General features: G+C 32.2%; 1 protein-coding gene across 2 annotated transcripts; it reads left to right on the top strand.

The window, feature by feature from the left end:
- The first annotated feature begins 1321 nt into the window (after positions 1–1321).
- LOC140062340 (serine/threonine-protein kinase TBK1-like) lies at positions 1322–16140 on the top strand. Of its 2 annotated transcripts, XM_072108514.1 has the most exons (17): positions 1322–1365; positions 1787–1892; positions 2505–2775; positions 4246–4430; positions 5104–5261; positions 5657–5770; positions 6099–6478; positions 7241–7299; positions 7447–7538; positions 8313–8538; positions 10975–11078; positions 11605–11721; positions 12151–12252; positions 12404–12500; positions 12755–12886; positions 13491–13582; positions 13671–16140. In XM_072108514.1, exons 2-17 carry the CDS (start codon positions 1788–1790, stop codon positions 13786–13788), a joined length of 2352 nt encoding a protein of 783 aa, XP_071964615.1. In that variant the 5' UTR covers positions 1322–1365; position 1787; the 3' UTR covers positions 13789–16140. The 2 variants fall into 2 exon arrangements, with proteins under 2 accessions (XP_071964615.1, XP_071964616.1); XM_072108515.1 differs by lacking the exon at positions 1322–1365 and having other exon boundaries at positions 1740–1892.
- Positions 16141–17801: the final 1661 nt, after the last annotated feature.

Genomic DNA, 17801 nt, shown 5'->3' on the forward strand with positions numbered 1-17801 from the left:
TCACAGCAATTTACGGCGGCGACGGCTGTACGGCGAGCGCGTGCGGCGATATCCTCAATCTCGCGATGGTTCTGAAATCATATGTACACCCCTAATACGGTCAAATATGGTCCTCGGAACAATTGTCCTTTAAAGGTTTTCTTCTGGGTTGTAGCGTAGTCTCTCTAGACTTTTAAATAGGATGTTGTTAGGATTAAAATTCCACTGGAAAAACCATTGACAGAAATAAAAGCCGAGTCATGACTATAAAAATACGCCGTGGCTAAAGACGCGGTAAACTTGCATTACGTCATAATCAGCCAATGGGGTGCTGGCACGTGTGCGACGTCATCGTATAAGGACTTTGGATATATTTGTTTTCATATTGCGTCAGAGAATGCCTATCGGCGGCGCCAGGCTGCATAGATGTGTGCGCTGATTCGGTGACTCAGCCCCGGGGCTAGACCTAGCAATGTTGAATCCAGAAGTTTAATAATGGGCGACAACATCTTTGCTGTAGTAATAGAGCAAGTTCATGTGGTTATTATTTGGTGAACGTTACATACAGCGTTTAAAACATGCAATATCTCAAATAATTATTATTTCATTATAGGCCTACAACATACAGTAGTAGTATTATAATCCGATATGTTGATAGCCAAATTAGAAGTAAAGGAATTATATAATCAATGTTGGAAATTGTGTTGCGTCTAGTTCATTCGTCCATTATAGTTACTATATATGAGGGTTTTATTTTTATTCCAAATGGCCAATTTAGGCCTTATATTTTTTAAAATTAAACTTTGTTTTCAGATGGTGGTCATAAACAACAAGCAAATGCGGAAAATAAAGGGGCCATCAAATACTATGATTTAGACAGTAGCCGGCCCCCAGGGCTGAGTCACAGAAACCAGCGCACACATACAGCTGGCCCCAGCCTGGCACCGCTTTCCCTACACAAACAAACTCATATATGAGGCTATAGGTTATAGTACGTAGTAGGCCTCTTTTGAAACAGTTTTCTGTATTTTAGAATTAAAATCAACATTTTTTTGGCTTTTCAATAATAACAGACGTAGGCTACATTTAGTTTTTGTCACACACGACGGCGATAATAGCGACAAATGAAGCATAAAGAAAATGTTAAACGGTTAATCACTGTTTTCGCGATAAAACACGATGAAGTCACACACGTACCACCACCCCATTGGCTGATTATGACGTAATGTATTTTTACCGTATCTTTAGAAAACGGAAGGTTTTATTGGAAATAAATATTCTAGAATTTCCAATGTGTGCATATAAATAGTCCTACGTTGAATTACGTGTGAGTCATTGTTGTGAGGCAGATCACTACAGGTACCGCTACTACCGGTATCTATAAAGGTAAGTTTATTTTGTGTAAATTGATTTTCTTGTCTTGTATCCACTCTTATTTACGGGGGTGTTCATAACTTTGGGTCAAATGTCACATATGTGTAAGTAAGGTAATTTAAATAATGAATGAAAGACTACTCACAAATGACGTGTGTTTGTGTGACGTGTGATCAAGATAATTAAAATGTCTTTTTAAAATATTGTATTTTTTAAAATTATATTTTTTCTGAGAAAAATTCAGGTAGTTAAATTTAAATAATGAATGAAAGACTACTCACAAATGACATGTGTTTGTGTGACGTGTGATCAAGATAATTAAAATGTCTTTTTAAAATATTGTATTTTTTAAAATTATATTTTTTCTGAGAAAAATTCAGGTAGTTAAACCCCTATAGTACAAATAATATGTTGTAATTTGTTTATTTGTAAGAATGTTATCGCGTGTAGAATTAAGAGGTACTAACTCATTTATATGGTGTACACAACATGCGATCGGAAAGGGAGCGACTGCTACTGTCTACATTGGTCGAAATAAAGTAAGTAAGCCAAATTTTTCCACTTGTTTATATAAAGTATACATTTCATGACACATAATATTCTAAAACTGTTAGGTAAATTCCCGAATCCCGAGAATAATGAAATGACTAATGGGAATTCCCCTTATTAGTCACGCTAATAGAGGGCGCTATATATAAAAATAACTAAACACTATCTCATACAGGCTAGGTTTAGTGCTTATTTAGTGCGGATAAAAAGTGACAAATTTCATTTTAATTTATTGAATTATTTGCATATAATAGACATAGTTAATCGTGGTACTTTAAGGCTGTACACAATACAAAACAGTGCAAAATCACGACAAAAAAGGTCGCATCATTCTCTTATATTCAGTACAATATTTAAATAGTATGCAACATGTGATTGATTGGGTCTTGCAAAATTGAATTTGTTTTTTTAGTATCTTATAAAATATAAATCAAATGTTCTCAATTCCAACAAGACGTGGAACATAATTAAAAATAGAATACGTTTTTTCCAACTTATCTTTACCCGGCCCGGAAAATCATATAATACTTACGGTACTGAAAGTGAGAATACTTTCAAACAAAATACTGTATCACTATTATTATTGTTTTTGTTTTCTATAGAAAACTGGCGAGAAAGTAGCAATGAAAGTATTCAACAACTTACCACATGTTCGAACACGTGATACACAGATGAGGGAATTAGAAGTCGTTAGAAAACTGAAACATAAAAACATCGTAGACGTGATTGCCATTGAAGAAGATCACGTGTCTAAACAACCAGTCATGGTGATGGAACTGTGTCTCGGCGGCTCGTTATTACAGTATCTTGACAAACCGGCAAACAATTACGGCCTGACAGAGGACGAGTTTATACGAGCTTTAAAAGATATAAGTAAGTATGAATAGGCCTAATCATTAAAGATGTATTGTTCCCAAAATCAACAAATTAATTAAAAAAAGACTTTGAATAGGCAATTTCGCAGTTTTATTAAAGTTACTCACTTTCGTAGAAAAAAATATATAAATAAATGTTTTCACTTGTAAAAAGAAAAAAAAACGGTTCAATTTAATCAAAAACCCATTTGTATATTTGACTATTTTTTGCTTTAAATTACAATGTTTTAAGGTACATATTTTTGTTTCAATCCAATTTTGTTAATAATTATTATGAAACATTATAATAGAAATTTAACAATTAAACAAGCAATATTTTTTTCAGAGGGACAATATCTTTACCGGCGTTGGGTTATAAAGTCAGTAACCATGTAAAATTAGAGTTTAGTTATTAAACTGAAACATATATAAATTATTGTCCCCTTAAAAAGAACATCTTTAAGTATGCCATTTTAATGTCACGTCACTTTGACAAAAAATTGGATCAGCAAAAAAATTATTTAGTTGAAAAAAAATGTAATTTAAAGCAAACAATAATCTAATTGTGTATTTTCTCTTTTTATAAGTGAAATCATTATTTTTTTTTATGGAAGTGAATAACGTCATTCAAATTGCAAAAATGACCAATTTAAAGTTTGATTTATAATCTTTATGTCTTAATCAATATGCAACAGTGCGCCTCTCTCCTCAATGATCTATACACGTCGATCTTAACCAATTTTAAAAACTTTTACCCGTACTCGGCATTGACTGTGAAATCTTATACACAGCGATTTAAGACGAAACTACAATAGCGCCACTATACTGTAAGTATTAAAAAAGAACGGTTAATGTACGTACGTGGCCTGGAAACATAGGCATTTTGAATAAAAATGACTGCAAACAAAGTATATTTGGCTGCTTTAAAACTGATACTGAGTATCTGATGTTGTCAACTAGATTAGTTTGCATATGTGTCTGATGATACCATTAATAGAGAAGACATGGCCACTGTATGATTCCTAGTTCTCCTCTCTTTTTCCAACCAACTCTATCAAAGGATCGAAGATTTAATGAAGTCATCAGTTCAGTGTAAAGTCAAAGAGATATTTTTGTATTTTTATATAAAATTACGTTTTATGTCAAATTAAAAAATTAATGATTACACAGTGTGTTTCGTAATCGTAATCGTCCAATCAAGTGATCATGAACGTTCAAGTGCTCATCGATATCTGATTGCTTGCGGCACCGATCACTCCGGCAATTACTCAATCCGACTGCCACTTCATTTTCCATTCTTGTATGGAGGAGAACAGCACCTCCATTTGCCCAGTCTTCCCTCTCTATGTTCTTTCTATTGTTTCAACCATGATTGGGGTACATCTTAGTTGTGGCATCGGCGGCAGCCCAGTGATCTGTATCCGCAGCATCAATTCTTCTCCAAACTCAAACCTTACTGTGTACTTACATTAACATTATTTCTCTCAAGCGGATGCGATGAAATACCTACGAAGTATTGGTGTCGTACATCGAGATATTAAGCCTGGGAACATAATGATTGCAAAGGGAGATGACAGTACTCATACGTACAAACTAGCAGATTTTGGCGTTGCACGGCAAGTCGAGTACGAAGAGGAGATGCTCCAATCGCTATGTGGAACAGAAGAATATTTGGTAATGACGATGAGCGTAATTTCTATCTATTTACGCAATTTGAACTGGAATAGTCATTTTACGCTGCGTGCACGATCTGGTAACTGCACATTCATTAAAAAAAACAACAGGATGATGTAATTATAATTAGTAACATGAAACCGGCCTGGCAAAAGTTAAGATTGTAGGCTACAAATCTCCCGGCCTCCATTTATTTCTTGCAAAGATGTATTCAAACCCCTTTTTTAGCAGAGTTTTGTACTATTAAAGTATTCCTAGCCAGGTGAACTATCATCAACCTTGCTACATATGCAGTGGTCTCCAATTATGTTCCTACACCAGTTCAAAGTAGTATAAACCCAAATAATTAAGCCTAATGGTCAAATTATTAGATGGTAATGGATCATGTCACAATTATTCTACTGCAGTTACATTTTTGTTTACTCTTTAACCTGTGTATGCATTTATTTAGGAAAATGTTGTTCTCTTCTATTCAGAGACACTACGGTATTTATTGGAGCGAATGGGTCATAAACATCTACATTGAAACGAAAATAAATCGGAACAAAAAGTCAATATAATCCTGTTTTATTTAAAATAAAAATATGACCAAAATATATCTAGTAGGGCCTAGTTATTTTTAGCATTGTTTGTTTAAAAATGTATTATATATATTTTTAAATATTAATTTTAGCGTCCTGATGTTTATGGAAGAGCTGTGCTTCATGTAGGAGGTCAAACTAACTATACAAAAAGCATTGACCTTTGGTCACTTGGAGTGACCTTCTTTCAGACTGCAACTGGTCAATTACCATTTCGACCTTTCGGCGGAAGACGAAATAGAGAAATGATGTATGTAATATTCAAAAGTGTCTTTGCCTGTGTGTGGAGATATTATTAAAACGGAGTTCCACTATAGCGACGCAACGCAACGTCGTATTGACCCAAATTGCTGTATTGGGTAATCACAAGTGGGCACCGACGACGCAACAGTGCTGCAAACATCGTAGGTTTGTTTTCACACAGTCGTGGGCAAACACGATTATTGGAAAGGCATTTTCTTACGCATATTGCGTTACGTTGCATCGCTAGTGAGAACCAAGCTTTAGTCACCGCACATAGAGTTACTATACTAAAGTTTTCACCCTGTTGATTTGGAGAGCTTATTCCATTTAACCGATTGCAAAACCAAGAAGCTTTCAGCTATCTGGAACCAACAATTGTTCATATTCTATTTGTTTTTACAGGCACTACCTTACAACAAAAAAAGAATTTGGGGTTATAAGTGGTGTACAGCATGATTCCACCACAGGCAGTGTTGAATGGTTTAGAGAACTTCCTGAAACGTGTCTCCTTTCCAGGTACAAACATGACACTTTCCAAATTACCTCTTCAGCAACTATGCACAATCCATAAATAAAATTTGTATTTATTTCAACATATCAAACAGGTATCACAGGTTACAAGATGAATAAACTATATCATACTTTATTAAGTGTCATTGAAGACTAATTCTTACAGAAAAATTATAAATAGTTGTGAGTTACAACTTTGGATAGTAAGGTCAGGATTGAACCCTAGATCTTAAGATTGGAAGAAAAGTTAACCACCATTATAACAATGCTGTCTTTTGTATGTTAAAAAAAACACAAAACTAATTTGCTAGATTTATTTTTTTTTTTTTTTTAGAGGATTTAAACCAATCATTACTCATTTACTTGCAAACCTTTTAGAAAGTTCTCCAACAAAAGTATGGACATTTGACAAACTGTTTGAATGTACTGATCGCATTCTATCTATGAAACGTTTTGACGTTTTTAATACACAAACGGCAGAAATGCTAAGCGTGTACATTGCTCCAACTGAGACTTCTGTTGGAATAATGAAGAACATTGAAGATCAAACTGGTATATCCGCAATGAACCAAGTGTTACGCTGGCAAAATGCAGTGTTTGATATAAACAAGACAATTACATTTACTGATTTACCCAAAACACAACCAGAAACACCATTACTGCTTTATAGTGCTGTTGATAATGAATCGAATGTCACTGTTATTTCACAAACACGTAAGTTAATCTTTTTATTTGATAATTTCTTTGATTCTTTGGCATTATTAATAAATGATCAAGGTTGAAAAAAATTACAGGACTGCCAAATTCGTTTTCTAAGACACACAATAATAAGTATACCTTTCTGAGATAACAAGTAGAGTATATTATTTAAATAATAATAAAGTGTTTTATCTCTGCCATTAAACAAATAGCTGCGACCAGATCTTTGTGTATCAGAGCCAACTCATTGGTCAGAAAATTTAGCATGTATTCTGTCGATGTGAAATGTGTTTTATTTAGAACATATTGTGTAAATATGTATTGTGCTATATTATGGTGCAAATATAATCAGGGTACCTTGCGATCTCTCAGTTATGCAACAATAATGGGTTAAGAATGTTGTTGCAAAGGCCTCGGCATTGTAGTGCCAGCCTCATGCATACGGAATGTGAATTCCTTCATTTTATGAATTTTTAAGAAAATCAATATATAATATGGCCCGATGTGTAGATTCAATTCAAGTGAAAATATCTAAGTCTCAACGAATATCGACAACGTCTAATAAGTCAAAGATGCTCTCCAGATGGAATGCCATCCTAAGATGATTAGTAGGCCTGGTAGTGATTAGTACAGTCTTGTTTATTTTTAATTCATTTATATGTAATTTTACTCTCTATGGACCAGAGATTCCAAAATAAAAGATTGAATGAAAAAGAATAAAATACACAGATAAAGGGCTTAATTAATTAATTGCTTTAACTTTTTTTTTATAAATAGCCAAGGATCCAAATATCCCCTCAGTGTATAATTTGGAAAGTGATGCCCTAAATGCTAAGGTACAGTTTAAATACTTCATTATTATGTTATTGCTTTTACAATGTAGTTAGTAATCTCTTAAATCAATTCTATTTTTTATGATAACTTTATATTCATTCTGAATCTGTGTATTTACAATATTACTTTTTTTTCCAATTTATTTTCAGTTGTGCTATGCTAATTTAATCTCCTTTAGTAGAGTTGTTGCAAAAGTCAGTCGAACTCAACATCATATCTGCTTCGCTGCCAACAACCTAGTGTAAGCATGTCATTTTTAGGATATTGTAAATGTAAATAGACTGCAACCCACCAAGTTTTCTGACAGTTTATAGTAGAGAGCAAATGCAACTTTCACTACCATCTGTGTAACGTTTTCAATCGCCAAGTCAGAGCTTTGTTCATCATCTAAACATCTATTGACAGTTCTTTCCCTACACTGCTACATATATTCTTTGAATGTGATCTAGTAAAAAAAATATGGGAAAATGTAAAACAATATAATTATGTATCGAAATATCAACAATAACTTAATTATCACCAAAGAAAGTATATGTTTTGGTTTTGGAAAAACACACAGTGATGCAAATATTCTAATTTTAATTACAAAGTGGTACATATTTAGTTGCAAAATCAAAGAACAATTACTTGATTTTAATCACTTAATGCACATTTACCAAAAATACAAAGCAACCATATTATTATTTACAAAATGATTTTTATAAAGTGTATTTTTGCGATACATTATTATTTTTTTTTTCTTTTAATTCATTACTCTCGTATTTTTTAGAGAGAATTATCGTGTTTCTTCTTATTTGTTTAATAGTTGCGTTATTTTTTACTGATAGATTATTTGAAACACATTGCCATTTTCTGTTCGCTTCAACAAGATTTGATTTGATACATTTTTGAAATGGTGCTATATACATTTCTGTCATTATTTTGATTTATTATCATTTAAAGATAATTATACATCAACGATATAGGCATAATGTCTTTAATTTATAACAATCAATATAAAAATATTTGTATACAGAAAAATGTACGAGGATCGAGTACGCAGGGTTGATTATAAAAAGAGAGAATTGCATATCCTTATGAAGGAGATTGACTGGAAGAGCGGCATGCTATCAAATAGATTGAATAAGAGTCTAATATTTGAGATAGCGGAAAATGTTGATCCAAGTATTGGGGAATCTAAAAGACGACTGGGTTTAATACACAAACAATTTAGAATAAAAATGTCTGTGTATGAAGAAGAGGTAAGAATATTGAATCAGACAATCACTTAAATTTTTATAGCACACCTGAGTGTATTCTTGTCATTTGATTGGTTATTTACGCATCACATGTGTTCATTATTTTGCACAAATGAAGGATGAGTAGTCACGTTTGAACATATTGTTATCCTACTCATCCAATAACGATCTTGAATGCTAACGTGTAGCGATTTAACCTCTCTCTCTTTAAAATGTGTAATCAAGATCCCAGTTTGTTTTTCTCCCGTTTTACGTGACTTACACTGGTTGCCAGTAGATCAGCACATTCGTTTTAAAATCCTGTTGCTGACATATAAGGCCATCAACGGATGTGCTCCAGCCTACATATGTGACATCATTACTCCGTCAACCAACTCTTCGCTTCGTTCATCCAGCAGACTTCTTCTTAAACCTGGACCCCGTTCCAGAACTCGGTTTTACGGTGATCGTGCTTTCGCTGTCGCAGCCCCCAAACTCTGGAACACTCTACCCCTCGAAATACGCTCATCAAAATCTGTTATCACATTTAAAACTAAACTCAAAACTCATCTCTTCAGAGAAGTATAATCGCACGCTACTACTTGCACAGATCTTGGAAACACAGCGCTTTGAAACCTTTGTCTCTTGCGCTTTATAAATGTTATTTATTATTATTATTATTATTGTTTCGATGGGAAATAAGAATTTATGTAAAATGTTACTTTGCTTGTTTAGATTGAGCTTATTGTGAGCAGGTAACTTACATCGCTGAATTAATAGTTAAATTATAATTTACTGAAAGTTATATTAGTCTGATTATCAGATTATTACTACATGGATCCATTACAGATCTTGATTGGCTGAGCTGAGCTGAGTTACCACTCATCCTTCATAATGAACAGCATGACTGTGATGAATAATTTACTGACATGACAAATTGCAATAACTAGATGGTACGCTCGCTTCGCTCGCGTACCATCTAGGTCGTGCCCACAGATGGTTCTCGAATACATAATAATTTCAGCGTTAAAAAACTGCCGATTTCAAATGTACGTACCGCAGGACAATAATACATGTCGTTTACAGGAACGAATAAATAGACACTGTGATTTATGTACTGAACTAAAATTAGCACCCTGGGAATTACTTCCGAAAGAGAAACTTGTCACAAAATGAGACCAATTGTTTAAGTCAAATTTAAACAAACTTAATTTGTGTTTTGTATGTAACAGGGTTGAGGGATAGGAAAGAGGATGGGTGTAAAGAGGAACACTTTTTAAATATATTCTTTATCCATGTAGTAACGAAATATTAATTGTTTTCATGTTTTACAAATAATATACCACTAAACACAGTAAAACATTGCAATGTAATACTTTGTTGAAACTATCACCGTCCTAGTCGATTGAAATAGTACAGTACATTTAACGATACATCACTACGACGTGTATATGTTTATTCGTGGTAAATCATAAATTTGATTTAATTTTCAATAAATATTAAATTATCTAACTCAACTTAATTAGTAGGCCTAATGGTTTTCAATTGTTTCTTAGAGCCAATTCATACTTAAGTTGGTTCCTACCCTACCCACCAAAGTTGTTCTGCGTTTAGGGCATGTGATGCACCGTAGGCCTATCCTCTACTGGCTTTACAACACTACTCATGCCAGTGTAGTGAGGGAAGGGTGATGATGTCACGTGGGTGGTTTAACTGCAATAATAAAGATTTGTACATAATATACGGCGACTGAAAACGCTAGCTCATTATCCGTTTAAAAAAATCTATATCCAACCTCTGCAGCACAGATTGAAAAAAAAATGGATCGAATTTCTGTTATGAGTATACAGTACTTGCCTTTACGACACCTGAAGGAATAGACACTTGTGGAACAGAGATTGGAATGTTCCATTCATTTCAAATCAATACATTTGTATAAACGTATATTAAATCTATCAAAATAGTATTTTTTAAAGAAAATCGGCCTGTCTTCAACATTATGATGTTGTACTCAAGCTGTTCAACCGGTTTTCAGCCATTAAAAACAATTATCGTAGGAAGAGATAGGAAAATGCGAAGCATCCTCGTATTATTGTCTGCGGGTATTTTTCAAGATGGACATACATTAGACAGTGTATACCACGATCGGAAAACGCCCCTATTTGGGGCAAATCGTTGAACCTAAATTCGTTTTAATCGTCAATAACTAATTATCGAACTCAAATTAATTAGTAAACAGGGTTACACCAGGTGGTTAAAATCAGTACCGAAAGTACGAACCAACTTAATATACCATCGAGTAAAAATTATAGAAGTAAGGCGTGATTTACCGAATTTTGCCTTTACGTAAATTTATATATAGATACGTTCAGATGTGTTATATATTAAGTTCATTATTATGATGCTTTTTGGATTTAACAATACTTTTGGCAATAACACATATTTTATTAATTCTTTCAGTTGAAACCATGTATTACAGAAAGGTTTGACAAACTGAAATTATTAGCAACAAAAACATTTCCACATAAATTGGGTGAAGATATATGTAACGAAGACGATAATTGGTAAGACAAATTAAGTGTTAAATAAAACATTTGTTGTCAGTTGTGATAATAAAAATAATATGAAAATAATATCGATAAAATTGTAAACTTTACTTTCAAAGAATCTTATACATGTTTACAGTTAAGGTAGCCTAATAATAAGTATGGAAAGTGTCATGCAGGACCAAGTTATGTTGTCTAAAGAAATGTTGTAGTATATCTATGTTTGTGCTTTTTTTTATCGATTACTTCATAAATGTTACATTTTATCTATTTCAAAAATCTGTCAGAAGACTTAAATTGCTTTCATTTATAAATCTTTTCAGAATGTACACCTCCATATCATATATATATGGAGACACAAGTGCTATCCTTGTTACCATGCCAATAATTGCGTTTTTTTTGTTTATGTCTGCGCTTGGAAAGTCTGGTATCAAAATGAAATAAAATCATTTACATTACACATTTTCCTATAAAATGGGTTATAAAATGACCTAATTATGATATGACTTATTATTAAATTAATTCAATTCGATCTTGTTTTTAGTGTAAATAGATTAGAAGTAATAGTAGAAAATGTTCACGAGATTTATGACCAATTTAGTGAGGATAGAAAACAGAAAAGACTACAATATAACGAAGAACAAATTCACAAGATGGATAAGTAAGTGCTGTACCTTTTATAGTTAATAGTGAGATTCACCTTTCATTTTTAAAGATATATTGCCTCAAAACATGAACAATAAAGCTGAATAAAACAATTTGTATTAGGTTATTTTTTGTTTTACTCAAGTTAATTTACTTTTTGCAAAAAGGAAAAAAAAATGGTGTTGTTTATGAAAACTGTTACTTTACCAGATTCCCATTTTCAATTAAATTACAGTAAATCGGGTGAATAATTTGTTTTAATCCAATTTGGTCAAAGAAATAATAATTATTAGGCCTATGTGACATTGAAATATCCCATAATGAATAATACAAGTAGGTGTAAGAATATTTTCAGAAAATGTTTCATTGTGAAATAATAAGAATAAACCCTTTTTTGTTCAAGAAATGATGATATGAATAATAATAATAGTGTTATTCCTTACAGACAGAAGTTAAAATTTAAATATATTCAGGGTACAAGCCTTCTTCGAGATCATTGTGAACCTAAACTTAAGAAATTACACAGTCATTTTAATAATTGGTACAGGTATGTATTGTTTTTATTGTTATCGTCTATAGTTTTTAAACACAATTATGAGTGAAATATAAGAGGGTGAAAAAAGAGCATAATATTTGCGCATATAACACTCATTTTGATTAAATTTATACACTAGTAAAATGTTATGTTTTTTTTTCAGAGTTGTAAATAATTGTATGAAATCACTTCAGTGTGTAGAGAGAGATATTGAACAATTATCTTCAGAATGTGCTGGTGTTATACGGAAGTTAAACCAGGTGAACATTTTTTTGCTCTCTGTACTGTCTTTGTTTTTATAATAATTTAACCAACATAGTCAACAGAAATACTATTTTAACAAAACAAACATTAATTAATAAATCAATAATTTATACTATTAGCCAGTTTTGAAAACATAATATTCGGGTGACATACTGACACGCATCCTCTTCTCGCCTTTAAAACGTATTTAATATTTCTCATACTTCTAATGACTCTAGTTAATTAAAGTAATGTTGTTATATCCTTTTAGGTGGAACTTGAGGTAAACAGTGCCATCGTGTCGACTAACGCAACTGTTAGTTCACTGTTAAATGCATTAGCGAATGAATTAAATCGATCACAACATCAGATTGAAATGCTGACCAAGAATTTGGCCGATGCTGTAAGTATTATTGAAGTTATTAAGTATACTAATGGTAATACGATATATAATTTAATAATATATAATTCACAAAATTGTTAAATTTGTAGTTAACCTCGAGCTATATGAGTAGGCTCATAGAAAAGATTTATTGAAATATAAGATGATCAATGTTTTATTTGTAAAAAAAAAATTAATTAATAATTAATTCACATAAACACGCTTTATTATAACATTTAATCTTTATCATTTGATTAGAGGAGTGTAAGTCACATGATATTTAGTAATACTACAATGAACCCATGTGACACGATTGTGCATTTTTGTTACATGTGCTAATGTGTGACGTGCGCGCGTTCATTTATGCAATCGCGACTCGACCTTTGACATCTATATTAGGTTATATTATTATGTAAAATATTAGTGCAATAAAACAAATATTTTCGGTGAAAGATGAAATGTTGTATTTTCACCCCATGAAAATATTTGTAAGTCTACCATTGCACTAATAAACATTTATTATTTATCATAGTTGTATAGTATCAAAAATTACCACAAAGGTCTTGTAAACTAATTGTATCTTTTGTCATTTGACTAAAAACTTTATTCTTTATAATTTATTTAGGACGTATCAAGACTTAGTGTAAAAAAGCAATCGGAATGTGAACCAGTGTTTGTCACTCGCCAGATACGTGTGCCTAAACACATCAAAGAACAGTAAGATTGAACAAATTTTTCCTGCATCCATTCTTTTAATCCCTCATCTCAATCATCAGTGTTACCACTGCCTTTTTATTTTTTTTAGGTTTTTGTCAATGAGAAGTGATTTGAAGAAGACAAAGCAGGATATATCAGAAAGTGCTACTATACTAGAAGAACTGAGATATGAAGAAGATAAACTGAAACTAGTGACAGTAAATTGATAGTGGTTGTTTAAGCAATAGTTTTCTCAATGTCGCCCAACACTTTTGCTTAAGATAAGGTATAACGTGGGCTATGGCAGATCTATAAATTACAGGGAAATTAGGGAATGGATAGGAAGTGGGAAGGCGGTGATGTAGGTAGGCAAAAAAGTAGATATAAAATTAGAATTAACGTTTAGCATTGTACACATATTTTGTTTGTGTATTTTATTGGACAGTATGAAATGACAGGTTTTGGTAAAAAGTGTGCCACAGTTACGAAAACTGATGATGACAAAAAAATGGCCTGTGATCTTAATGCAATTTATTTACGTTTCGATGCTCAAGGTTTTAAACGATAGATGTCAAATTAAAAATAATATTAAAAAAACTATGTCAGTTGAAAACGTTACAATAGGGAAAGAAGATCTTAAATGTGTTTTTATAAAAGTAAATCCATGAAAAGAAGAAGGTCCAGATGGCGTCAGTGGTAACGTAATTAAGGAATTTAATGTGCAATTATCGCATGTTTTTTCTATTTATATAAATGGCCACTTAGATTACATAAGATACCTACTATTTGGAAACGCTCACTCATACGTCCACTGGCAAAAAGTATTAATCCTAAGACGCTAAATGACTATATACCTATTGCGCTCAAAACTGTGCCTATGAAATGTCTTGATTGTTAAAAGTGAAATCGTTGATGATGTTGGTAGTTTTTTAGATTCTTACCAATTTGCATATCGTTCACATATGGCTGTAGCTGATGATGCCGTTACTACATTAATACATAACTTGCTTGCTCGTTTCGATTGTGCTAAAACTTATGCTAGAGTTTTATTTCTTGATTTTTCGTCCACTTTTAATACTATACAACCAAATATTTTAATGAAGAGAATGAATATTTTAGGTGTTAACTAGTCTACCATTTCATGGATGAGAAACTCGTTTCTTCCTACTGCAATGAGGCAATTCAATGAAACTTGAAAACATTGATAATTTTATGCTATCCCTTACACACACCAATCTTGCTTGTATTTTGTATTTTAAAGGATGTGTTTTATCGGCATTTCAAACGATGTGTTTTATTTTGTATTTTACCAAATTTTAACCTTCACCTTTAACCTGAATTTTTAACTTAAATAATTTCAAACTACGTACATATTTTACTATGTTTGACCATGAATAAATTAATACTGAATATTGTACACAATGCTGTTTTAGGTATTTTTTGTTGAAATTCATTAGTATAGTATACGATTTTGTATACACCAATGGTACCATTGAAATTTCATAATTTTTACGTAGTTGAATTTGACGACCAGTTTTAGGAGAAATGGGTCAAATGTGGTTTGTAGTTAATTATTTTCATTTATTTCAACAATTTACAAAATTAAGATTAATGTTCGACGTCGTCACCATCGCCATATTCGTCATGGTCATCATCATTATGATTATCTAACCCTTTTCTTTATGTGAAATCCTCAGAAACACAGTAGTTGGATTGCAAATAAGCGACTTGTGGAGTGAACTGTTGAAATATGAAATAAAAAGCGACCCTCAGATTTAACCAAATAACTTAAAAAACAATAATACAATTATCCAATCAATATCGACAATAAAAAGATAAACACAAATACTTATTATTTATATTATTTATTTTTCACACAAAAACAGTAACAATGCTCTGAGTATAATGTGACAGCAGTTAGTTTATCTTGTTTTAAAAACCAACAATTAATTACTCCCTCTTAATGAAAATTAATGAAATTATAGAAAATCGGACACGTGGAAGCGAGATTCACGATCATTTGAATTATGATGAACTTTATTCTGTAAGTTGCCCCAGAGTAGCCCAAAAAGAGAGTCACACGGCAAATTCCTTTACATTGTAACTTACCCTTTGGGATTTGAGAGTATCCTGTAAGTTGCCTCAGACACTAGTAGCCCAACAATTTCCAATTCCGACCCCTACAACATTTAATAACTCGAAAACTAGATTAAATACAAATATCTATGATCTTGGCCTATATATCATATAATATCGAACGCTTTATTAGAAATATCAGTGAGATCAATAGAAGATAATATTGAGCCTCTTCTTTCAGTGTTAGTAATGAAACAATTGTAAATATCTATCAAAATGATTGTCATTATTTTTTTGCTGATAAAAGGCTCGATTTAAATTTTTTCAGCAATTGTAGGTAAAGAAACAAGTCTAAAGGCCTAGTGGACCACCATTGGTATGTAATCCAAAAATAATAATTAATTGTTAATATTAACAAACAATAATTGTTCAGTTTTGTTTTGGGTTTTTGTGTTACAATTTCTTATCAGTCACATCTTTAAATAACATTTTGAAATATAATACGGAGTGGTACCATATTTATCAGATGACTAAATATAGATAACATAAATTATAACTTTAATTGTGGTGTTTCTATTCAACTTCTGCTTTTTATTTCCGTGACATATCAACATTATCCACCATATACTCACTGATCTTTATATGGAAAGACAGGTTGAACTACTTACTACTGAATGGCAAAAGCAATGATTTAACATACAGAATTTTGCAAAATGTTAAGAAGTTCATCTTGTTCCCTTGGGATTTCTGCTACACGTTAATTTAACCAAATATTACTCTTCGTCGTCAATTTGAAAGACCATTATTTGGCCCATGCAAAACATTCTTGGTAAAAAAAAACTATAACCTTGTTCCAAACAAAAAGAACAATGAACAAAGAAATTAGGATATAATAAACAAAAGTAACCTTTGCAATGGACAAACCGTCAAAATAATAACAATATCACTCCTCAAACAAAGAACTACCATCACTATTTTTTTTAAATACAAATTCTCTACTAATTATGTATAACACAGGCCAAAACGAAAACCCCGCCAAAATAACAATAACAAACCCCTTCCCTAACAAAGAATGACCTTTCACTAATTAAAATGGGTATTTAAAAATAAATGTTAACTTCTGAAAATAGCCGAAACCTAGCAAGTAAGTACGACAACTGGTTTAAAAAAAAGATAAATGACATTCTTTTTGGGTTTGGAATACTCCTGCCCTGGGGGTATAACATTCCTTTCGGGTCTGAAGTACCCCATCTTCTACTCCCATTTCTTTTGTCTGAAATAAATATTTTTATTGGTTTTTTTCTATAGAAGTGAATAAATTTATTGCAATTGCAAAATGGCCTATTTAAAGTCTGATTTTAGTGGTCCTATTTTTTTCTTGTTTTTGATTATTTTTTAAGATAAGAATAAATAACGATGATAATGATCGAGCAGAACCGCTAATATTTACACATCTATATCTAAATCAGGGTTTTTACAAACACGGTTGCTATAAACAGACGACATTCTACAAAAAAAAGACCATTCTTACAGATATTTACACGTGAAAATTGTTCATTCTTCATCGTCATCGTCGTTATGTTTATTGGTTATCCGCAACGAAGTTGCAGGATAACCTCTTGTGATTGTACGAAATCATCATCATCATTGGTTATCCGCAACGAAGTTGCAGGATAACCTCTTGTGATTGTACGAAATCATCATCATTGGTTATCCGCAACGAAGTTGCAGGATAACCTCTTGTGATTGTACGAAATCATTCTGTATGATTTTTGTGTAACGCTTTTCTCTAAAACTCGCAAACATAACATTTCGGTAACTATCTTAACATATTGACATTTACGTAACGTCGTCAAGCGAAGCTTTTCATGACGTTTACAATTGCGCAACGTGACTTACGCGCGATTTAATGATTTTGTCGTATTTAACATAGCTCGACAACCAAATAACATTTCAACTTTAAACTTTGCAAAAGTTTAATTTATATCATGCGCTAACTTTCTGTTGAAAAAAAATTCCGTGTTTTACACAAAGTTACGCGCGCACGCGCATTTAAAATTTCAAAATGCGCAAAATTAATTTCTAATCAACTTTCTACGTGTTTCATGTCGTTTTAAGCATGTCAAAAATTCCCACGCGTGCGCACATTTTTACGTGTGCGGTG

The sequence above is a fragment of the Antedon mediterranea genome, chromosome 11 (genome assembly GCF_964355755.1).
Source record: "Antedon mediterranea chromosome 11, ecAntMedi1.1, whole genome shotgun sequence".
Lineage (NCBI taxonomy): Eukaryota > Metazoa > Echinodermata > Crinoidea > Comatulida > Antedonidae > Antedon > Antedon mediterranea.